General features: G+C 33.5%; 1 protein-coding gene across 1 annotated transcript in view; it reads right to left on the reverse strand.

Annotated features, from left to right (window-relative positions):
* Positions 1-2,669: 2,669 nt before the first annotated feature.
* The window catches only part of LOC105339958 (cation-independent mannose-6-phosphate receptor), a 34,849-nt gene continuing 17,128 nt past the window's right edge, over positions 2,670-20,390 (reverse strand). Inside the window, exons 27-43 of the mRNA XM_066072024.1 lie at positions 16,808-17,070; positions 16,311-16,526; positions 15,763-15,912; positions 15,197-15,370; positions 14,303-14,498; positions 13,854-13,921; positions 13,342-13,502; positions 12,539-12,681; positions 11,977-12,121; positions 10,869-10,937; positions 8,287-8,364; positions 7,403-7,560; positions 6,631-6,734; positions 6,193-6,278; positions 5,526-5,681; positions 5,042-5,108; positions 2,670-4,792 (exon numbers count right to left, since the gene is read on the reverse strand). Of these exons, the coding sequence (XP_065928096.1) occupies positions 4,619-4,792; positions 5,042-5,108; positions 5,526-5,681; positions 6,193-6,278; positions 6,631-6,734; positions 7,403-7,560; positions 8,287-8,364; positions 10,869-10,937; positions 11,977-12,121; positions 12,539-12,681; positions 13,342-13,502; positions 13,854-13,921; positions 14,303-14,498; positions 15,197-15,370; positions 15,763-15,912; positions 16,311-16,526; positions 16,808-17,070 (2,408 nt within the window). The 3' untranslated portion in view covers positions 2,670-4,618. The remainder of the gene's footprint in view (positions 4,793-5,041; positions 5,109-5,525; positions 5,682-6,192; positions 6,279-6,630; positions 6,735-7,402; positions 7,561-8,286; positions 8,365-10,868; positions 10,938-11,976; positions 12,122-12,538; positions 12,682-13,341; positions 13,503-13,853; positions 13,922-14,302; positions 14,499-15,196; positions 15,371-15,762; positions 15,913-16,310; positions 16,527-16,807; positions 17,071-20,390) is intronic.

The following is a 20,390-nucleotide window of genomic DNA, read 5'->3' on the forward strand; positions in this document are numbered from 1 at the left end:
ACATTTTCCTACATATGTTAAAATCTAAACCCCTACTGGGGCCCCACTTTTTGTTCGGGGGTCACGATTTTTACAATCTTCACTATGTATACAACCTTTTGTGTATGTATTGGCATTTTTGGTGAAGTGGTTCTTGAGAAGAAAATTTTTAAACATTTTTCATATGTAGTTCTATGTTAAACTTTGAACCACGCCTGGGGCCCCAGTCTTGGTCCGAGGGTCACGATTTCTACAATTTAGAATCTTCATTATGTATACAAGCTTTTGTGTAAATATTGGCATTTCTGGTGCAGTGGTTCTTGAGAAGAAGATTTTTTAAACATTTTCCTAAGGTATTTCTATGTTAAACTTTGAACCCCGCCTGGGGCCCCAGTCTTGGTCCGAGGGGCACGATTTTTACAATTTAAAATCTTCACTATATATACAAGCTTTTGTGTAAATATTGGCATTTCTGGTGCAGTGGTTCTTGAGAAGAAGATTTTAAAACATTTTCCTATGTATTTCTATGTTAAACTTTGAACCCCGCCTGGGGCCCCAGTTTTGGTCCGAGGGTCACGATTTTTACAATTTAGAATCTTCACTATGTATACAAGCTTTTGTGTAAATATTGGCATTTCTGGTGCAGTGGTTCTTGAGAAGAACATTTTTAAAAAATTTTCCTATGTATTTCTATGTTAAACTTTGAACCCCGCCTGGGGCCCCAGTCTTGGTCCGAGGGTCACGATTTTTACAATTTAGAATCTTCACTATATATACAAGTTTTTGTGTAAATATTGGCATTTCTGGTGCAGTGGTTCTTGAGAAGAAGATTTTTTAAACATTTTCCATATGTTGTTCTATGTTAAACTTTGAACCCCGCCTGGGGCCCCAGTTTTGGTCCGAGGGTCACCATTTTTACAATTTAGAATCTTCACTATATATAAAAGCTTTTGTGTAAATATTGGCATTTCTGGTGCAGTGGTTCTTGAGAAGAAGATTTTTTAAACATTTTCCTATGTATTTCTATGTTAAACTTTGAACCCCGCCTGGGGCCCCAGTTTTGGTCCGAGGGTCACGATTTTTACAATTTAGAATCTTCACTATATATACAAGCTTTTGTGTAAATATTGGCATTTCTGGTGCCGTGGTTCTTGAGAAGAAGATTTTTAAAGACATGCACCCTAAACTTACTGTTTCGCAATTATCTCCCTTTTGAAAAGGGCTGTGCCCTTTATTTTAACAATTTATAACCCCCTTTCCATAAGGATGCTTTGTACCAAATTTGGTTAAATTTGGCCCAGTGGTTTTTGAGAAGAAGTTGAAAATGTGAAAAGTTTACAGACGGACGGACAGACAGACGGACGGACGGACGGACGGACGACGGACAACGGGTGATCAGAAAAGCTCACTTGAACCTTCGGTTCAGGTGAGCTAATAAAAACAAATCCTCATATATAACCATCTCCGAAAGAACGTCACTCTATAGAAAGCAAGAACAGCGATAAATCCAATCCGTTTGCGTGTCCGTTGAAAAATCATGATCACGAAAATGTCAGGATCAGTGAATTTTAGCATTTAAAACGGATAACATCCGAAGCATTCACGAAAACAATCCATACAAGCAACTTGAAAGTGTATTTATGCGGAATAGCAGCATCAAAAAAATTAGACACACACAGTCACAATCATAATTATTTTAATGAGGAAAAAAAACAACTTGAAAAGAAATCCATCTGCAACATATTAAATACACTCGTTAACATGAACGATACTAGATACAAATTGATACAAACGTTGTACGTATTGTATACATTACATGTTACAATAATAATTGAAGAGCTAAAGTTTACAAAATTAAAGATTTATAAATTCATGTATATGATATCCACTATAAACAAATAAATGGGGAACAGGGGATACTTCAGTATTTTTAGAAGGCATACAACAGGTAAAAAAATATTTCCTACCGCTTGTAGCTCACAAAATTTAGGCACAATAATTATGGACACAATGCATTTTTTGTGTTTTCTGTGAACCAACACACCAAAAATGTCCACAACATAAATATGCAAAATGCAGTTAATTAACAAGGAATGTGTAATAATAATTGCAGTATCCCACATAAGCAGAATGATTATAGTTGAAATAAACATTAGACAGTACAAAAAAGTGTTTGATTTTGAACATCCACACCCACAATATTCAAATAAACTCTATAATTCGAAGAATTAGCTCAGTAAGTCAAGTTCATTCATAAACTGCACCATTAGGTAGTCAGCATACATTTAACCCTTAACGCAACAAAGAAATGTATATTCTAATAAAACAGTGAGAATTCAATATTGATTGATATTATATTGTGAATAGAACAGTCAACTCTCTGTATGTGCATGTTGAAACATTGTACAGAGTACACAATGGTAAATCTTTGTTCAATGGGCCTATCACGTTACAACTTATTGCTGCTCACTCAAAACCATTATCACAGATTTATCTAATATATCACCCAGAAAAGCGCACTTTCTTATCTAATATTATATCATGCAGATAAGCGCATCTTGTCACCACAAGACGAAGAATACGGGTAGTCAAAATCCACTCTTGCAAAAAAACTCACATAAACATAAAAGTACTAGAGAGGTTTTTTTTTTCAAAAACATAATGGAATCAACAATAAATATAATGTAGAATTCCTCATGAATCTAAAACACAATTTGTCATGAATATATCAAAAGAATCTTTTTTGTACATATAGAATCCCTCATGAGCATGATAATATGGAAAATCTCATATACATGAATGTCATGTCAATACAATTACATGTATGATAGTAAATCAATCTTCTGTCAATCCAACATCTAAGATTTTCTAAGGAACATAATGTGAAATATCCCATGGACATGTCAAACATCTAGAATCCCATAAACATGAAAAATACATCAGAAACGTATTAAGGAATTTCAGTTTCTCATAAAAATCATACAGAAGGAACGATCACCCATGTACATGATGTAAATGGATTAATTAAGTTACATATTAAATCTACTTGTACAAGTACACAAGACGAAGAATGACAGAAGAACTTATATACACGTATTGTCATGTAAATATCTTTTAAAATAACATTATTTTTTTCCAGAGAGTTGGTTACTTTATGTAAACATTGTAAATAAGTCATTAGAAAAATATCCAACATAATGATAATGAAATAAGGGTGAAAATGAAATACCAGCATATAGTTATATGACTTTTAAAATAAGTCATTTTTAATCAGATAAAGTCATATCAAGCAATTATTCTTGAATATTAATCCAATAAGTGCAAACATTCTTCTAATATGTGAAGATATATGTACATGTATTTAATATAGTGATAAGTCATAGTTTATGCTAAAACACAAAAACACCCAAGCGAATGTATATTTCACAATGTTTAAATAAAGTGACACGTACAGATTTGTGTACTAAATGTCACAATATCATAATAAATCAATCCTTATGTAAAATTCCTTGCAAGGCTTAGCAATGTCATGCATTACATGTACTATAAAGTCCAAATGTAGAAGAATTTACATATACATGTAGTTACAGAGATCATTATATAGTCAATTTTACTATGTTTCTAGAGCTCATTGTTAGCGATTTAAATGTTTCGTCAAATTGTTTGTATCAATTAATTTGGTTGAATATCGACAAAGCTCACTATCGGACTTGTGAAACACAGATCATGAGTTCGAATCTACCAGGGGCTTTTGTTCACATTTACTGAATTAAATTTTTGAAAATGTAATTTTTATTTTTTCACATACTTCTTATCCATTAAGCTGTCTATCATAATCAAGTAATTTTCTGCTGATTTGGCAAACTATTCCAAAGTATAGTGAGCCACCTTAATTGACAAGGAAAAAATCTTGCTTAAATGACCAGTAACCTTTTGTTTATAGGCCTGTAACATATGAGGCACCAAACAAAAATTCCAGTAAAAAAAGACAGAAACTAAAATGTGCTACTTAATACCAGTATCAATAAAATGTCCATTACTTGCTCTACATAGATACAAATCTTATGATAATTACATGTATCTAATATTGTGGGATAATTTAATGCCACAATAAATAGATTCTGCTGCGAGACAAAGAAATCTACTATTCATGAAATGCTTTGAATTGTATGAATGAAAGGCTTAAATTATTGGGACTTAAAAATGAATCTAGCATATGAACAATTCCATGAATATTTTGCAAGATATAAGTTATTGGCTGAATATTAAGCATTGTGGGAAGCGCGTGTCAGTTCAATTACTACAACCATATGCAAACAATGCTTTGATACGTCATTTTAAACAACAATTCAATTCATCTTGACACCATGCCTTCAAGCTCTTTTCTAATATAAAATTTATGCATTTACGCACATCAGAACAACATACTGGGAGGTTAATAGCACTGAAATCTTTAGAGCATTTTGCTACGATACATAAAGCAGTCTTTCATCACAGCTTTTAAAGAGCATCTTATCAAATGTCATCACATAATTTGTGAGAGCGTCTTACATTGTATCATATTTCACGACCTGATCCATCACAAATCTGCTATATGTATTTATTGATATGAATAAGGAAGGTTCCGCCATCTTTTGTGTTACGCCAGCAGTTCCTCATCACTGTCGTCATGGTAACTGATGACTGCCGGGGACTCCTCGCTCCGTAATATACTTATGTCCTCGCTATCTGTGGTGACCTGCACCGACCCCTGAATTCCAAGGTCACTGGCCGAGATCTCTGGGAGAAGATCCTCCACTTCACTTGATGGAATCTAACAATAAAACGAAACAGTTATAAGAAAGAGGAGGATCTTCCATTTCACTTGATGGAATCTAGCAACAAATTTACTATCATTATAACAGAGATAATTAATATAATTAAATCTTAAACAGTGAAAATCAAGAATCTAATCTAAAAAGATTTTCCAATTGACCTGATAGAATCAAATCTAACGACATTTTCACTGCTGATGATAAACATACCTCGCAATGTCTAGTATAAAACAAGAAGTGTTACCTACCTCACTATACCTATATGAACTGGAATGTCGTCTGAATAGCCCCCGAAGTCTGGAAGCAACTGCGTCCCTGAAATGTCAGTCAATATACCCGATCATATCAAATGAATTGAAGAGGGATTTCAGGTATAGAAGTTTTCAAGGACTATGAAATCTATAGATTTGTCAAAATCCATCATATACAGAGGTTGGCTGTCTAAACAAATTTACTAACAAAGAAATAAAGTTCTTTACAGTGTACATGTATATGAATATAATTTTTAGAGATATCAAGAATTGTTATGGTATGTGACTTTTATTCAATGCCTTACAGGTTTTCTTTTCCATCTGTCATGAAGAGGAGGTAAATATGTAATGATCTAATGTTTCCAGTGTGTATTATTGCAATCCTATAGAGGGATGGGGAATTAAGATTTTAGAACTTGTCCCCAATCCCAAGTTACAACATTGCATTAAAAATACGTTCAGATCAATGGCTGTCACCAACCTTCTCTCCTTTTTGTGGAACACAATCAGAAGTAGACATATCACAATGGCCGACAGGAAGACCGCTACAATGGTCCCCACCGTGCTGCCTGATTTGGATCCTGTTGACCCATTTCCTGTGCCCGCTTTATCAACTGGAAGGGGCAGAGGGTTCACACTGTTGAAAACAAAAAAATCACTGAGATAATTAAGTTGTTTTAATATTCTCCAGGACAGTGATGCCTTGCTAATCAGCACAACATCAAGAACATCCCCATTTATATGGACTTTAAATTTTAATATACATGTATATAAATCCACTAAAATAAATGTGCATGTAAATTTAAAGTACTTTTTACATCAATCAAACATTTATTCCCATTAAAATCCATTCAAAAAGTAAAACATCTCGATAACTGTAACTAATTTATACATGCATACATAAGTCAGAGTACATGTACTTGTTTCTTTTTAGCATTTTTTTCATTAAACATACTTTACGCCCATGTTCTACAAATTACTGGAGTTTGTGTTCCACTTTACCTATTATTACATGTACCATAAATTCATTTAGTACTTTAAATAACATTCCCCTCCATCGCTATTTTGTAACAATAACATGTTTTGTCCCTCCTTCACTGCTCACAAACTAGAACATGTACCTACATGTAATATATAGTATTACTTACACAACAGGATGAGCACAGGTATGTGGATTTTCCCAGGTAAACATATAAGTACAGTCCATAGAATCAAAGAGAAACTGGGGCTTACTCTGGTAATCCAAAAATTAAAATTTAATAAAACACAACATCTCTCACAAAATTGATTGCTAAATTGATATATATACCGGTATATAAGAATTAAATTCTTTTGAAAGCCAAAAAGATCTTTTCAAAGGACATAATAGAATCACTTTACACGTCAAGTAGATTCTGAAGTATTTGATTGCTAAAACTTACATGTATAAATTTATACATGTAAGAATTGAATTCTTAGACTATTGAATGCCAAAAAGATCTTTTCAAAGGACATCATAGAATCACTTTACACGTCAAGTAGAAATATTTGACATCTTTAATAAATCACTTCAATAAATAGTAGAAAGAAGAGACAAAACTCCTTACATCTCCCCAGGGATTACAGTGGAACTGTAGAATACTGGAAATCTTCTTCTGTTTATCTTTATCACAGATCTGCTCGGTTTGAAATACAACTTCTACTATGTCATCTGAAAGAAAGAAGACCCCACACAAATGAAAATAAAATACTGTTAGTATAGTATTACATTGAAATATTCGCCACGTTTTATTTTCGCCCGTTCACCCTTGTTGTCTGCCGGCGAATTTAAGACTGGGCGAATTCCAATGTCTCATACTACCCCTCTTTTAAACACAACAGTAACTGTGTCTGGGCAAATACAAGATGGGGCGAAACTGTCTGCAAGTGCAGAAGGGCGAAAATATCAAGGGGCGAAAAATAACCCTGTATACAGTATGTAGAGGAATCAATTTACCCATAAATGTTTACAATATCATTTACAAACTACATGTAGCTAATAGACAGAATCACAAGAGCTTTATTTAGAGAATTAATATTTTAGCATCAGTTTAATTTCATACAATACTGTGGAATCATTCGATTTCATGGTGGCTCATTTTCTGTGGAATTCGTGGGTACCTCTCACCCATGAATTAACATATTACATGTATTAACAAATTAGGGTTTTACAGTCATATTTCCTTATGTTGGTATAAGAGGATACACAAAACTACATCCCCATGAACCTGAATAATTTAAGGAGTACACAAAATTATGTCCCCACAAACTTTTAAAATTTAAGGAATCCACAAAAATTGGCCCCAACGAATTTAAATGATTCCACAGTACACCACTGACCTTCCACATAGAACTGGTGACCAGTGGTCAGACCCAGGGATGTTTTGGTGGCCTGTGATTTGTCGACCTTACAAATGGTGGTGCCCGGGGAACAGGAGGTGCTTGTTCCGGCCAGGTCAATCTCGTATTCCGTGGATTCTCCAGGCACAGTCACTAACCTGTAAAATTCAATCAATCATTTATTTCATTCTCAGTCATCAGGAAATGGTATTACTCATTGCTTTTTCATGAAAAAAATCATGCATAGATCTTATGTGATGAGTTTCATGTTCTAGCATTTTTTTAATCTTTTAAATTAGTTATATGTTTAACTTATGACTTATATGTTGAGAGTATTCATTTAAATCATAAGCAAGTCACAGATTCCTCAGATGTCATTACTTTCACGTAGAGAATATTCAATAAGTCACAGATTGCTCTGATGTCATGACTTGCAAACAGAGATCATTCAATAATCCGCGGGTATCTCTGACGTCATGACTTACAGTAGAGAGAATTCAATAAGTAACAAAGCTCTGTGATGTCAGAACTTACATGTATAGAGTATTCAATAAGTCACAAAGCTCTGTGATGTCAGAACTTACATGTATAGAGTATTCAATAAGTCACAAAGCTCTGTAATGTCAGGACTTACACGTAGAGAGTATTCAATAAGTCACAAAGCTCTGTGATGTCATGACTTAAACGTAGAGAGTATTCAATAAGTAACAAAGCTCTGTGATGTCAGAACTTACATGTATAGAGTATTCAATAAGTCACAAAGCTCTGTGATGTCAGGACTTACACGTAGAGAGTATTCAATAAGTCACAAAGCTCTGTGATGTCATGACTTACATGTAGAGAGTATTCAATAAGTCACAAAGCTCTGTGATGTCAGGACTTACATGTAGAGAGGAGTTATGTCGATCACAGAAGACGATTCTGGGTCTATAATTTTGCCTTTGTTCTCCTGAACACTGTGTCTGAAAATATAAGTAATCAATGCTTCACAGTTGTTTAACTCCCAGTTTCATCAAATAGATTCATGTTCAATGTATATGTACATTGTACATATACATGAAGATAAATTTACCAGCAATATGTCATTCAGTTTATAAATAATGAATATTTACATTTACATTATTTTGCAAATATGCTTTCTTATATGAACATATAGGATAGCGAAAATGTCCAATTCTATTTGAACTTTTTTATGACGTAACAACAATTGTCACACATGCTTATCACTTGACAGGTACAATAAAAATATAATTTCAAATATTTACATTTTACAGTGTCTTTGACTGTGATAACACTAAATATCGATTTTGTACTATACAGTCCAATAACTTCAAATGATGTGTAATTTGGGGCGCCAGCGGAGTTTAATTAAAATTTTATACATATACATTTTAATATTTAATCGTACAATGACTGAACATTATATAAATATAAGTAATACGGAATCATTGAATGTATATCATGAGGTGATAATTTCGGTCGGGGTGTGATCAAATCTACAGACCCTGAAACGTACTACTACACCACACGCTCGCTGCACGCTCGCTACACGCTCGCTAAACGGTTCACACGAAACGCTGAACGGTTTACACGAAACGCTGCACGCTTTGCCCGAAACGCTAAACGATTTACACGAAACGCTGAACGGTTTACACGAAACGATTCTCGCACGAAACGATTTGCTCGCTTTTCACACGCTTTGGACACGCTTTTATCCTGATCGATTCGGTTCCTCTCGGATTTTTACCCTGACTCTGTTAGTAAGAATTAATCTTAAGAAAACACGAAATAATAGAAATACTGATATTAGAAACATATATGTACATAAGTGTTGAATTGATTAATTAAATTAATTTGGTACTTATATTTAAAGCAAAAAACCATTTATTCACAGAATTAGCCAAAAATATTACTTCTTTAAATATATTTATTGCTCAAAAGAAATATCCATGATTCTTATTAGTGCCGTAAATAATAAAAAATTCCAGAGAAAAAAGTTACTGTAACATAATATTTAATACCAAAAATAAAATCCGTATGATTACAAACTGAAATCGGTTTTTCAGTATTCGGCGGGATTTTTTTGTTCTTCTCACATTTATTTAATATTTTTATTGGTTTCAGAGAATACGATGTAAAAATACTACATGTAATAGTAAATAAACCTGTAATTATTTACATTGATAATTTTGAAAGTTATGTAAAATAAAATTAGTCACATAAGTTAGAAAAATGCTATAAAACAACCGAATATTTTTTTTGTTATGCCGAATCATTCGCGAAAAAAAATGTTCCGTACATAATATCACAGAAAAAAATCGATCGATTAAACAAAGAAAGTTGTCATTATTATTTCGGATAGAACAAAAAATAAAAAATGATTTAAATTTTTGTTTCAATATTCGTATACATAACCGGCGCCCCGCATAACGGCGTACAATATCTCTATCATAATCTATTTGAATTTAGTACAGTGCATATAGATTCCCATAATAATTAATTGCATGTGTACATTTTAGGAAAATTTCAGTGGGTTAATTACTTGTTGTTTTCCGTTATCAGTGTTTAAATAATTAAAAAAATTACTTGTAGAAATATTTTTAATCGGGATTCAGAAGAATTTACTTCCCGCATTTCATAGAAATGAACAGAATATTTCTTTTCTATGTTTACATTTAATTTTGTACAAATTAATGTTAAACAATCTATCATTAAAATTGTGTGCATCATCAAATACTGATTCCGTCTACCTTGAAGACATTAAATTTCTATTGGCTATTGACAAAAAAAGAGACGAGTGACCATCCAATGAAAACGAATACACAGAGTTTGATTGACAGGTTCAGCCAGGTGCAGGTCTTACCCGATGTCCGAGGTTATGTGTACTGGTTGTACAGAGCCGAATAGTCTCAGTAACTAGTCTTCTTTCAATACGCGTACTTTTCTTTTGTTTGTTAAAAATTAATTCAATTTTGTAAAAAGATAAGTATATCATTTCTTATAGATTTTTTTCACGAGAATATCTCATAGGAGTTTTGCCAATCACAAACAGTTTAAAGTAATGTTTAACACGAGCGCTATTTTGAAACAATTAAATTGTCGGAGAGTTCCGAATGAAATCTGATGAACGTTTCACACGGTTCTCGCACGCTTTGCTCGAAACGATTTACACGCTTTGCCCGAAACGCTGCACGCTTTGCCCGAAACGCTAAACGGTTTACACGAAACGCTTCACGATTCACACGAAACGCTAAACGGTTTACACGAAACGCTAAACGGTTTACACGAAACGTTTCTCGCACGAAAGTCGCACGCTTTTTTGGTGTAGTAGTACGTTTCAGGGTCTGTATCATAAAGCCCTTTGGAATTTATTGGATTTGATCACATCCCAACCAAAATAATCACCTCATAATACTCAATCAATGATTCCTTAAATAAATCTCTAAATGCTTTGACAGTACTGTACCTCTCTACATGACAGGCCACCGTAGACTTCCAGCGAAATTCAAACACACACTCATCACTGTTAGGCTGCCTACAAGCACAAAGTCAACATAAACATGACAGTCTAGAAAACTTTTGGACAAACCTGTAAAATCAGACTGATACATCATATCGAAATTTTGTAGCAATTAGTTTCATAGTTATCTGACACGTCAAATAAAATATAGGACATTGTATTGAATTGTCCTCTTTCTATCAATTTGAAAATGCACGAGAGATATTAAGCATAACTCTCAATATCATGACTTAAATTAATTTTTTTTAATATTGCTAATCATTATTATCAAAGTACTGAAGAACTGACGGGAGTTGATTTTGTCGATGTTTATTTATTTTAAAATCAATGATATGTTATTTGGCATGACAAGTACATGTATACGTAGTTTCTAATTTGAATTACGCATATTTTTATAATATGAATTTTTGAACTTTTTCGACTAGAATGTCGAGAAACTTCCATATGAATCATGTTGAATAATATTTAAAGATAAAATTAATTCAATCAAACTATGTATCAGTGGTAGAAATATTTCTCGAAAATTGTATGGATCCAAGCAATTATTTTATATTGAAATCTAGTCTCGTTCAACCAAACGCTCGGCTGACACCGTAAATCTCCGACAAGGGTTTACGGAGAGAGCTGAGCGTCGAGTTGAACGAGACTATATTGAACTCTGGCGTAGGAATACATACGACTACAAAAAATATTTAAATTGTTCGTACCATTTAAAATCTGACTAGTACTATTTTTAAGGTATTTGTAAATAATTTTCGTTTAAAAAAATGCTTTAGCATACATTACATCGAATTCATCAATTATTTTCAAGAACTAAGTCTTGTCAGGAGCAATGATTTGTGCTGAGGTCCAAACACTGTTTCACTTTCGGTTTGTCCGCGTGACTGCATAGGAGAGTTGATTAAAAATCAACTCCCAAAAATCATAACTAATAACAAAGATATTTTTTATATTTAGCATAAATTCCAATATCATAGCTTAAATTAATTTTTTTCAATATCATTAATCATTATTAAAATCATCATTTATAATAAAGATATTTTTGTTTTCAGACCTGGGAATGTAAACTGGTCCTCCTACAGAATTTCCACACTCAAAGTGAATGATGGTTCTCGTCCTCAGGTTATCACTCCGTCGGTGTTTACCGGTACATGCCAAATCGTTGCTAGTGTATTCCAGCCTCAGGGTTTTTCCATTCTCTGTCAATGAAGAGATAAGTTTAAAAACAAAATGTTCCCTGAATGCACATGTGTGTCAATAATTTTAAAAACAAGTTTCAAAGAGGGTATTAGTCTGAGTTTACAGTCACTGAATTTGTCCAAGCATACAAAAATTAATATAATTGGATCAACCTAACCATAAAACCTATTCAACACTTCTTATATTAACTCTCAATTGAGATTTAAAAAAAGTAAACACACTTATGTTTTTTGTCTTAAGTTAGTAAACTTTTTCCCTGAATTCAAATGAGAATGTCTGGAATGTGACATATCTGCTGTTCCATACACACACATTCGAATGATTGATAAGAGTGTCTAAAATATGTTGTTTTTACAGCATTGCTGTATATAGTGTCTGGGATGTATTATTTCTACAGTATTGCTGTAAACACAAACCTTCCATAGACAGTGTCTGAGATGTGACTGTCCCTAGGTTGTGGATTTTCCCGTCAGTAGTTCTGAGACATGATGCAGATCTTTCCGAGCAGATCTGAGGATCAGGTCCATCATGTATACCCTGACAGATGTTTATCCAGTACCTGTAACAACCAACCAGAAAATCTAACATGTATTTAGTTTAAAGTATAACTATACATGTAATACACTTAAATATATAACAAAGCCTTTTTTTTGGATATACATACTACACAGTGATATTACTAGTTCATGAGTTTATGGTCAAATAAGCATACTAGGTGTAATTAAAATATTTTCAAAATAATGTTATTACATGTACTACACATACTACATTTGGTGTTCATATTCTATATAGTGCAGGTCATTGCTAACATGTGTATGCCTAACTGGTTTTATGGTTGAACAATTGATTATCAAATGAATCAAAATTCCTATTGAAATCACAGCCAACAGTGCCCCCACGTATAATAAAAGTAGGCAAAAAAGAACTGAAATGATCAGAAAAATTCTTGGCCTTCAGGGGGAAACATTCCATCATCTGCTTTTATCATAATTTAATCTGTTCTTGGTGGTTACTTATTAATTAAAAACTCAACAAAATTGATCAATTCTACATGTACCAAGCTAAAATCAATTATTCTCTCAATATTGTTTTTTTTCATTACTTAGTAAATTTTTTATCAATATGAAACATTCACTAAACTTTAAAACTCCATATTTAAGTATATGTATTATGATATGTCAAATAAAACCCAGCAGAGCTAGTACTTAAATATACTAACGTGTTTCTTTGAGCATCTGTTAGATTCCAGCTTCCCTGTTGCCTTGACAACACACTGAGGTCATACACGTGCCCATTATAGGCCAGTGTGCATTGGTCGGCTACAGTGGCACAAACAGCTCGAGTCAACCAAAGAAAAGTCGCAGAACATTCCTTCGCAAACTGTCAATTCAGAAATATGAGACTTACTTTAATGTGTGTAAAAGAAATTGTAAGATATGTTGTTCATTTTGTATAATCTGCAAGCAGTCACTATGACTGTGAACATCTCTGCAATTAGTTTGTATCACACTCAATATAATAGATACACCATACCGTAATTGTGACATTAATGTAACATCACTGTTTGAGTCTTACAGTTATGGTAATATCAAAGTTACCAATTTTAATACTAAATGTATTCATTTGGTAAAAATCATACTTAATGTAACAGTTACTTCAGTCTTACCATACAGGTTACATCAAACTTACTGTAATACATTTAGTTACATTACATTTACTATGAACACTTACTATAATTTTGGGGGATCCTGGGTAAATGTTGGGATCACACTCAAAGTTCATGAAGCCTTCACTTTTACCTGTCAGTGAAAAGAACACACATTTAATACTTAGACTAATTATAACGATTCCATGACAGATAGAAAATATGTATAGATTCAAGTAATAAACTCAAGAATAGGTAATATTAAAGCACTAAACATTAGTCTGTAGATTCCTGATTAAATGCAAGGATTTAAAACATCCGCCCCAAATCACAATCTAAATAACGTTGCTTGCAGATTTTAAAATCTGGCTTTCATTGTTGATGATTATGAATTGCGCTCATGATAAGATATTAATGTTTGCAAATATTCTGCGACTTGCAATTTCATACAAAACAGCGGATTAGCAAAATTAAGTTCTCAGACAAGTAAAATAAAATATTTACAGCAGTGAGCACCAACACATTGTCCATTTACCGTTACACGACTTTCCGTCCTTGTAGGCCAGTTTCAGCTGTTCCTCTACCGAGATGAACTCCCCGGTGGTCACCTGACCATATCCATGACCCAGAGTTCCATTCCAGCGACAGAGCGAGGCCTGCTCACACCCTGGGTACTCTGCCCCTAACCCCTCACACAGACTGATCAAGTACTGCAGGGCATTCTGGTACAGCTGTCAAAACACAGCAATTACGACATAGAACAAAGGGAAATCATTCCGTATCATACTGGACTCTAAATACAAGAAATTGTATTACATCAATCTATTTTTTTGCAGCATATTGTAAATTCCTAATTAAATGCAAGAAATTAATATCCGCATAAAATCAGAAGAAGCCTGTCTCGCGAATTTCAAAATCTCGCTTTTAATTTCGGACATATGTAAACTACATGAAACTATGATAAAATTTTGGCATTCACGATTTAATGTTCTCGCGATTTGATAGAAAACTGTTGAATCGTAGAGTTAAGTACTTGTGTAAAATAAGGAATCTACAGTATAATCTCCTATAACAATCAATACACAAATAAGAGTTGCTTTATCATGCTTGATTTTTTCCTAGAGTTTATTTCCTTTTCATGCCGTATAAGAAAGCATCTGACCTTTTAAAACCAACCATTATGAATGACACTTCTTTTACTTCAAATTCTATTTTTATTTTTATTTAAATTTACAAGTGTCATATAACATTTTATACAAGGTTAAATACTGAGATGGTTCAAAAATATGACATGATACCTGTATATAACAACAAAGAAAACCAATTCTCCTACACCAGGCTATTCTAGACAAGCAACACTCATCAATACCCGTACATTGAAAAAGATCTACCTGAAAAACTGTCAAAGCTTTGTTTACAATGGGTTTACCTTGATAGGCTGTGCCTTTCTGAGTCCAGTGAAGTTGTACAACGCCCCCGAGATGGGGTCCTGATACACACATTTCCCCTTTGCGGTGTCTGTGTTGTTTCTTTCACAGACAACATTGGTATCCCACTCAAAGATGTACTGACATCCGGCAACGTACTCCAAAACTGGAACACCCTGCAATGAAACATAATGGGACTGTATTCTGATACAGAAGCACTAAAAGACTGAAATTAGGGATTAGGGCTTTATCATGAGAAATTGTGACACCCAACCATGTACCAGTACTCCAAGACTAGAGTACCCCAAAATGATACATATAGGGCTTAAAACTGGTACAAAAACAGCAAAACCTAAAAAAGTTGAAAGACTGAGGCTTTATCTGAAGTGATTGTGACACCAAGCCATGTATTCAAAGACTAGAATACTCAGCAACACCAAGAAATTGAAATAGTATAATTAAAATTGCTGAAAATACTGTTCACATGTCCTTGACCATTTTATTATCCTTAGGGTATTATAGGTACATTCAATTGACAATTTTAAAATGTTCAGAGCTTGAAGCTTACAGCTAAAGGTCCTGGTTTGCAGTTGAAGACGATTTTGGAGGTGATGTTGGCGGCGGGGTTGGACGGACAGGGAGATCCATGGTCATACAGAAGGACAATCTTGTTGGACACGGGGTCCAGCTGTGGTCGGGTTCTAGCTTTACCTAAACTCTGAAAAACACAATATAAAAGGGTTTTTTAGATAGCAATATTGTGCACTAATTAAAAAAAAACACCGATTCATCAACTTGATTTTTTTAAAAAGGAAAAAAAAAAGATTTCCGATATAATGTGCAAGAAAAGCTATGGTAACCCAATAGCTGACTTAGTCTATATTCACTACACTCAATGAGATTTTGACAAAAAGTCCTCAATGTCCAATTTAGGACAAAATACACTGTACATACATTGTAGAGTGTGTTATTCTTGAAGCCATCCCATATCTCTCTCTCTCTCTCTCTCTCTCTCTCTCTCTCTTTCTCTCTCTCTCTCTCTAAATGTATGTTTAATTTTTTTCTTATTAATATACAGCCATACAACTACAGTTTCTGTTTAGTTGACTGACTTACAATGGGTGGCTTTCCAACTCTGTCCTGACAACCACTGGCCCCTGGGGGACACAGTTTGCCATATATGGGGTTCAGAGGCCTGCAGATGTTGATGTAAAACGTGCCATCTGTGTCTGTCCCATGTCCTGCGGTAGACACTGCCAGGTGATGGCCAGACATCTTGATCAAGGGAGACAAATCTACTGTGTAGCCATCCTTCTCTACAGAGCATCTGACCTTTATGACAAAAAAAATACCAAAACAAAAATCACTCAAAAAGTCTCATGGCACATACACAATAAATTAAAAATATCATTAATTTTGTGCTATAACTTCAATCATTTTGCAAAGTTGCTCTATGAAAGTGTACTAACTAAAGGTAAATCTGAACTGTAAATTTATTCCATTCTTACTTATTTTTAATATAATTACACTAACCATTGAAGGGCAGAATCAATTCAATAAAAATCGATATTTTATGGGTGGGAGAGCAGAAAACTTCGACAACTTGTAAGTACCTGTTCTTCACATGCTAACTCTGTGTGCCAGACAAACTGATAAGTACAGTCGCCGGTCTCAGCGATGAACTCGGGCTGACCCTGCCCCGCCCCCTGTGAGCAGATGAAGCTGATGATGACATTACGCTCGTACTGGTTGTTATGACATTTGTCTCCCCTGGAGTAATTCAGGAACAGAATGCCGTCGTCGTATTGGAGGTTGGCGTTCCACTTCCCAGCGTTGAACGATCTCATCTCGCCTTTCTTTTCCACTTGGCAAGTACCTGCAACAATACATCTATACTACTATATTAAAATAATAGACTCAAATTTTTGGTCTTTAATACCGAAAAATCGGAAGAATACTGTCATTTGTTTTACAAATTTTAAACATCATCGGTACTTGAAGATTACCAATTTGTTTTCATTTTTTCTAAGTTAAGCTTCGCTAATTAATAACCAACGAAAATTCAAAAAAAAAATCCCGGAAATCACCTGGATTTTTTGGATTTTACAATCTTGCGCTTGCGCAATACATTCACGCTAACGGGATCTTTAGTTTATGTTTCCACAATATCTCATCTGCATGAATAAACTCAGAAATGATAATACGGGTAAATTTTCATTGGACTTTTGCTATATATTCTGTTCATATATATTAATGATTTCATATGAGAGAAAGTATAAAATAACAAATATACATTTTAACTAAGTACTTACTTTTGTCTTCGTGATGACAACAAATATTTGATTACATGCAAAAAAGTTACATTATATTTGTTAGGAGAGTGAAGATAGAATATGTTTTATGATAATCGTACGGACCCAGTTTTACAAAGAAAATACGTGTACGTTGGTGAAAAGGTGTTGAATTCTTCCATTCTATGGATTAAAATTTTTAGTTGAAAGGTATTTGCAGTCTCAAAAAGGTTTGTTCTGATGAACTTGACTGTTATTTTCAAGGCAACTTCATTAACTTTCTCCAAAAGTTATTCTGCAATTTTCTGCTACATTACGGGTATAAGGGAGGCATTCTAACTTTGGTGAGGGCCTTTCCCAAGACACAGTTAGGATTATTCAAACTAAGGAAAGAGTAGTGAAATTAATAGCAGTATTGTAGGCTAAAAGCTTTGTAATGTAAATGTCAATAATAAGGTGTGTCGATGTACCTATTTTGTAACTGTCCGATATGCAAGTCAACCCGTGCACGCACGGGTCAAAGTCTAGTACGGTTAAAGTACACTATACCGTATTTTTCGAAAATTAGGTCAATACGGTTTATTGGGCGAAGGAGGCCGTTTTTAGCTAAAAAGTAAAAAAAAGTATAAATAGGTCGACTTCGAAGAATTGGTCAAAAAATTACCGCTAGTTCTAATGAATAAATGGTTAAACCAACAAGGTTATCATATAGTAGCCTTTAATCTTATTTCACAGTTTTAAACTAGAACTGTCCTAATGGGACTAATACCCCCGCTAGGCTAATTTCAAATGGGACAAATAATTGAATTGAATAATAAAGGTTTGGAACACATACAAAAAAAATTTCTAGAATTGTAAAAAAAAAAAAAATTAGTTAACAAAGAAAAATTTAAATCAAAATTGTCAGAATTTCACTGTAAATACATATCTATAACAGTAATACATTTACAAATGTATGTATTTGATCATATTTTTATTTAATTGATTTAAAGAAAAACCAACAAAATGAAAATAACCCCTCCCTTTGCAGTGAATAGAAATACCGGTAGCCAAGCAATGCTCTTCTGTTGATAAAACTTTCAATATCTTTCTAATAAGAGTCTTGACAGATGCAATTAGTTGTTTCAAATTTTCCTCACTTTCTCCTATGGCACAATGGAACTCCATATCAGAAAATTGATCTCATAGGACTATGATTTTCTTTGATGAACTTGTTAAATTTAATAAACTCCCAAAACATTACCATAATTACCATACTATGTAAAAATATGTAAAAAAAGAAAATTTAATATTACAAACAATTTTATAATTGCCAAAACACTACAATCATATCAGTAATTTTGAATTTCATTTAAATTAATGCCCAATAGGGTCACTTCATCAATTTATTGACAAATAAATTTAAACAACCTCTAAAAATAGTTTAACTTCTTTATTAATAATTATATTATTTATTTCCTTATAATGATAGACCTTTTGGTTTGCATGAAACAGTTTTAAAATAGTCCCAAAACCATCACCCACTTTACAGATTATCAATTTCCCCTAAACACATGCTCCATCTGAACCATGGCTCAGATAATGGCTCCCTTGGGACAAATGAATTCAGCCACACTTGTCTTTGATGTTCTTATTAGCTCCTAAGAATTTATCATTGACAAACAAAAACTTTGCATTGTCAGTTGATAGAAGACTATTTATAAAAAATATATTTTTTTTATTAATTAAGACATAAAGACAAAAAACTCCATCTGGATGTATTTATATAAATATATTTTAGAGTGTTTTCTATTAATTAATTAATAAAATCTGTAGGGATTACCTCCCTTACTTTTCAACATTAGTGTACAATATATAGAATAAGGAAAATGAAAACTGTCATAAAATCATTAAATCTTGTCTGATCTTAAAAAAAATTGCAGGTGCACATCTTCAGATGGTGTTCAACATATGTACAAATTTTCAAACTGTTCCATGCAGTAATAAAAAATTCTATAGGGGGGACAAAGTTGCGTCTACAGACAGACGGACAGACGGACGGACAGACAGACGGACAGGGTGAAACCAATATACCCCCCTAAACTTCGTTTGCGGGGGTATAACAAAAGGGAAATAAAATGTATTTCTTGAAAACATCGTAAGAAAATGTCTGAAATTGCATCAAAATTTTCAAAGTATTACCCAATTAATTCAGTACGGCCGCTTTTTATTAAAGATCGTTTTTTTATTACTTCCCTGCCATGTGTACAAACTGGTGTTAACCGGGGGATAGTAACCTAGCCTGGAGGCATGACTACGGTAGCACATGTCACCCTGTATCTCTGTGCGACTTTTTACTGTGTATATACACACGAGTCAACCTCTGATCTTATTTAAGCCTGCGGGCATGAGTAGCACGTGCCGAGAGTTCAACTGTGTATAAACAAAGTAAGCGCTACCCAGACTGATTTCAGAGACACCTGGCTAAAATTTCATCGAAAGTTTTATGTTGAATATGCACTTTAACCGCGCGAAATCGATTTCCTGTTTATCGTATGCACACGATCAAAATGCATGATAGCATATAATAATAATCGAAAGATGATTCAGTCAGTGATCTAGGTAAGAAATATAAGAAGAAATAAATCTATTTACATTTAATTTTGTTTAAATGATAAATTACTACAGTATATTGATTAAAATCCATACGATTTTTACACAGAAATTCAAGCAGTATTATAGTAAACACTCATGATTTTATTGGAGGGTTGCATAAATTTTTGCAAAATTTCATATCAAATTTTCCAGCCAAAAAAAAAAACATAAATTGGGCGAAGTGATGAATAGGGCGAGGTCCACGTGTCAGGAAAAAAAAGTATCGACCTAATTTCCGAAAAATATGGTATTCATAGAATAGAGAGAAATA

Source organism: Magallana gigas, chromosome 9 (assembly GCF_963853765.1).
Source record: "Magallana gigas chromosome 9, xbMagGiga1.1, whole genome shotgun sequence".
In the NCBI taxonomy this organism is placed as follows: domain Eukaryota; kingdom Metazoa; phylum Mollusca; class Bivalvia; order Ostreida; family Ostreidae; genus Magallana; species Magallana gigas.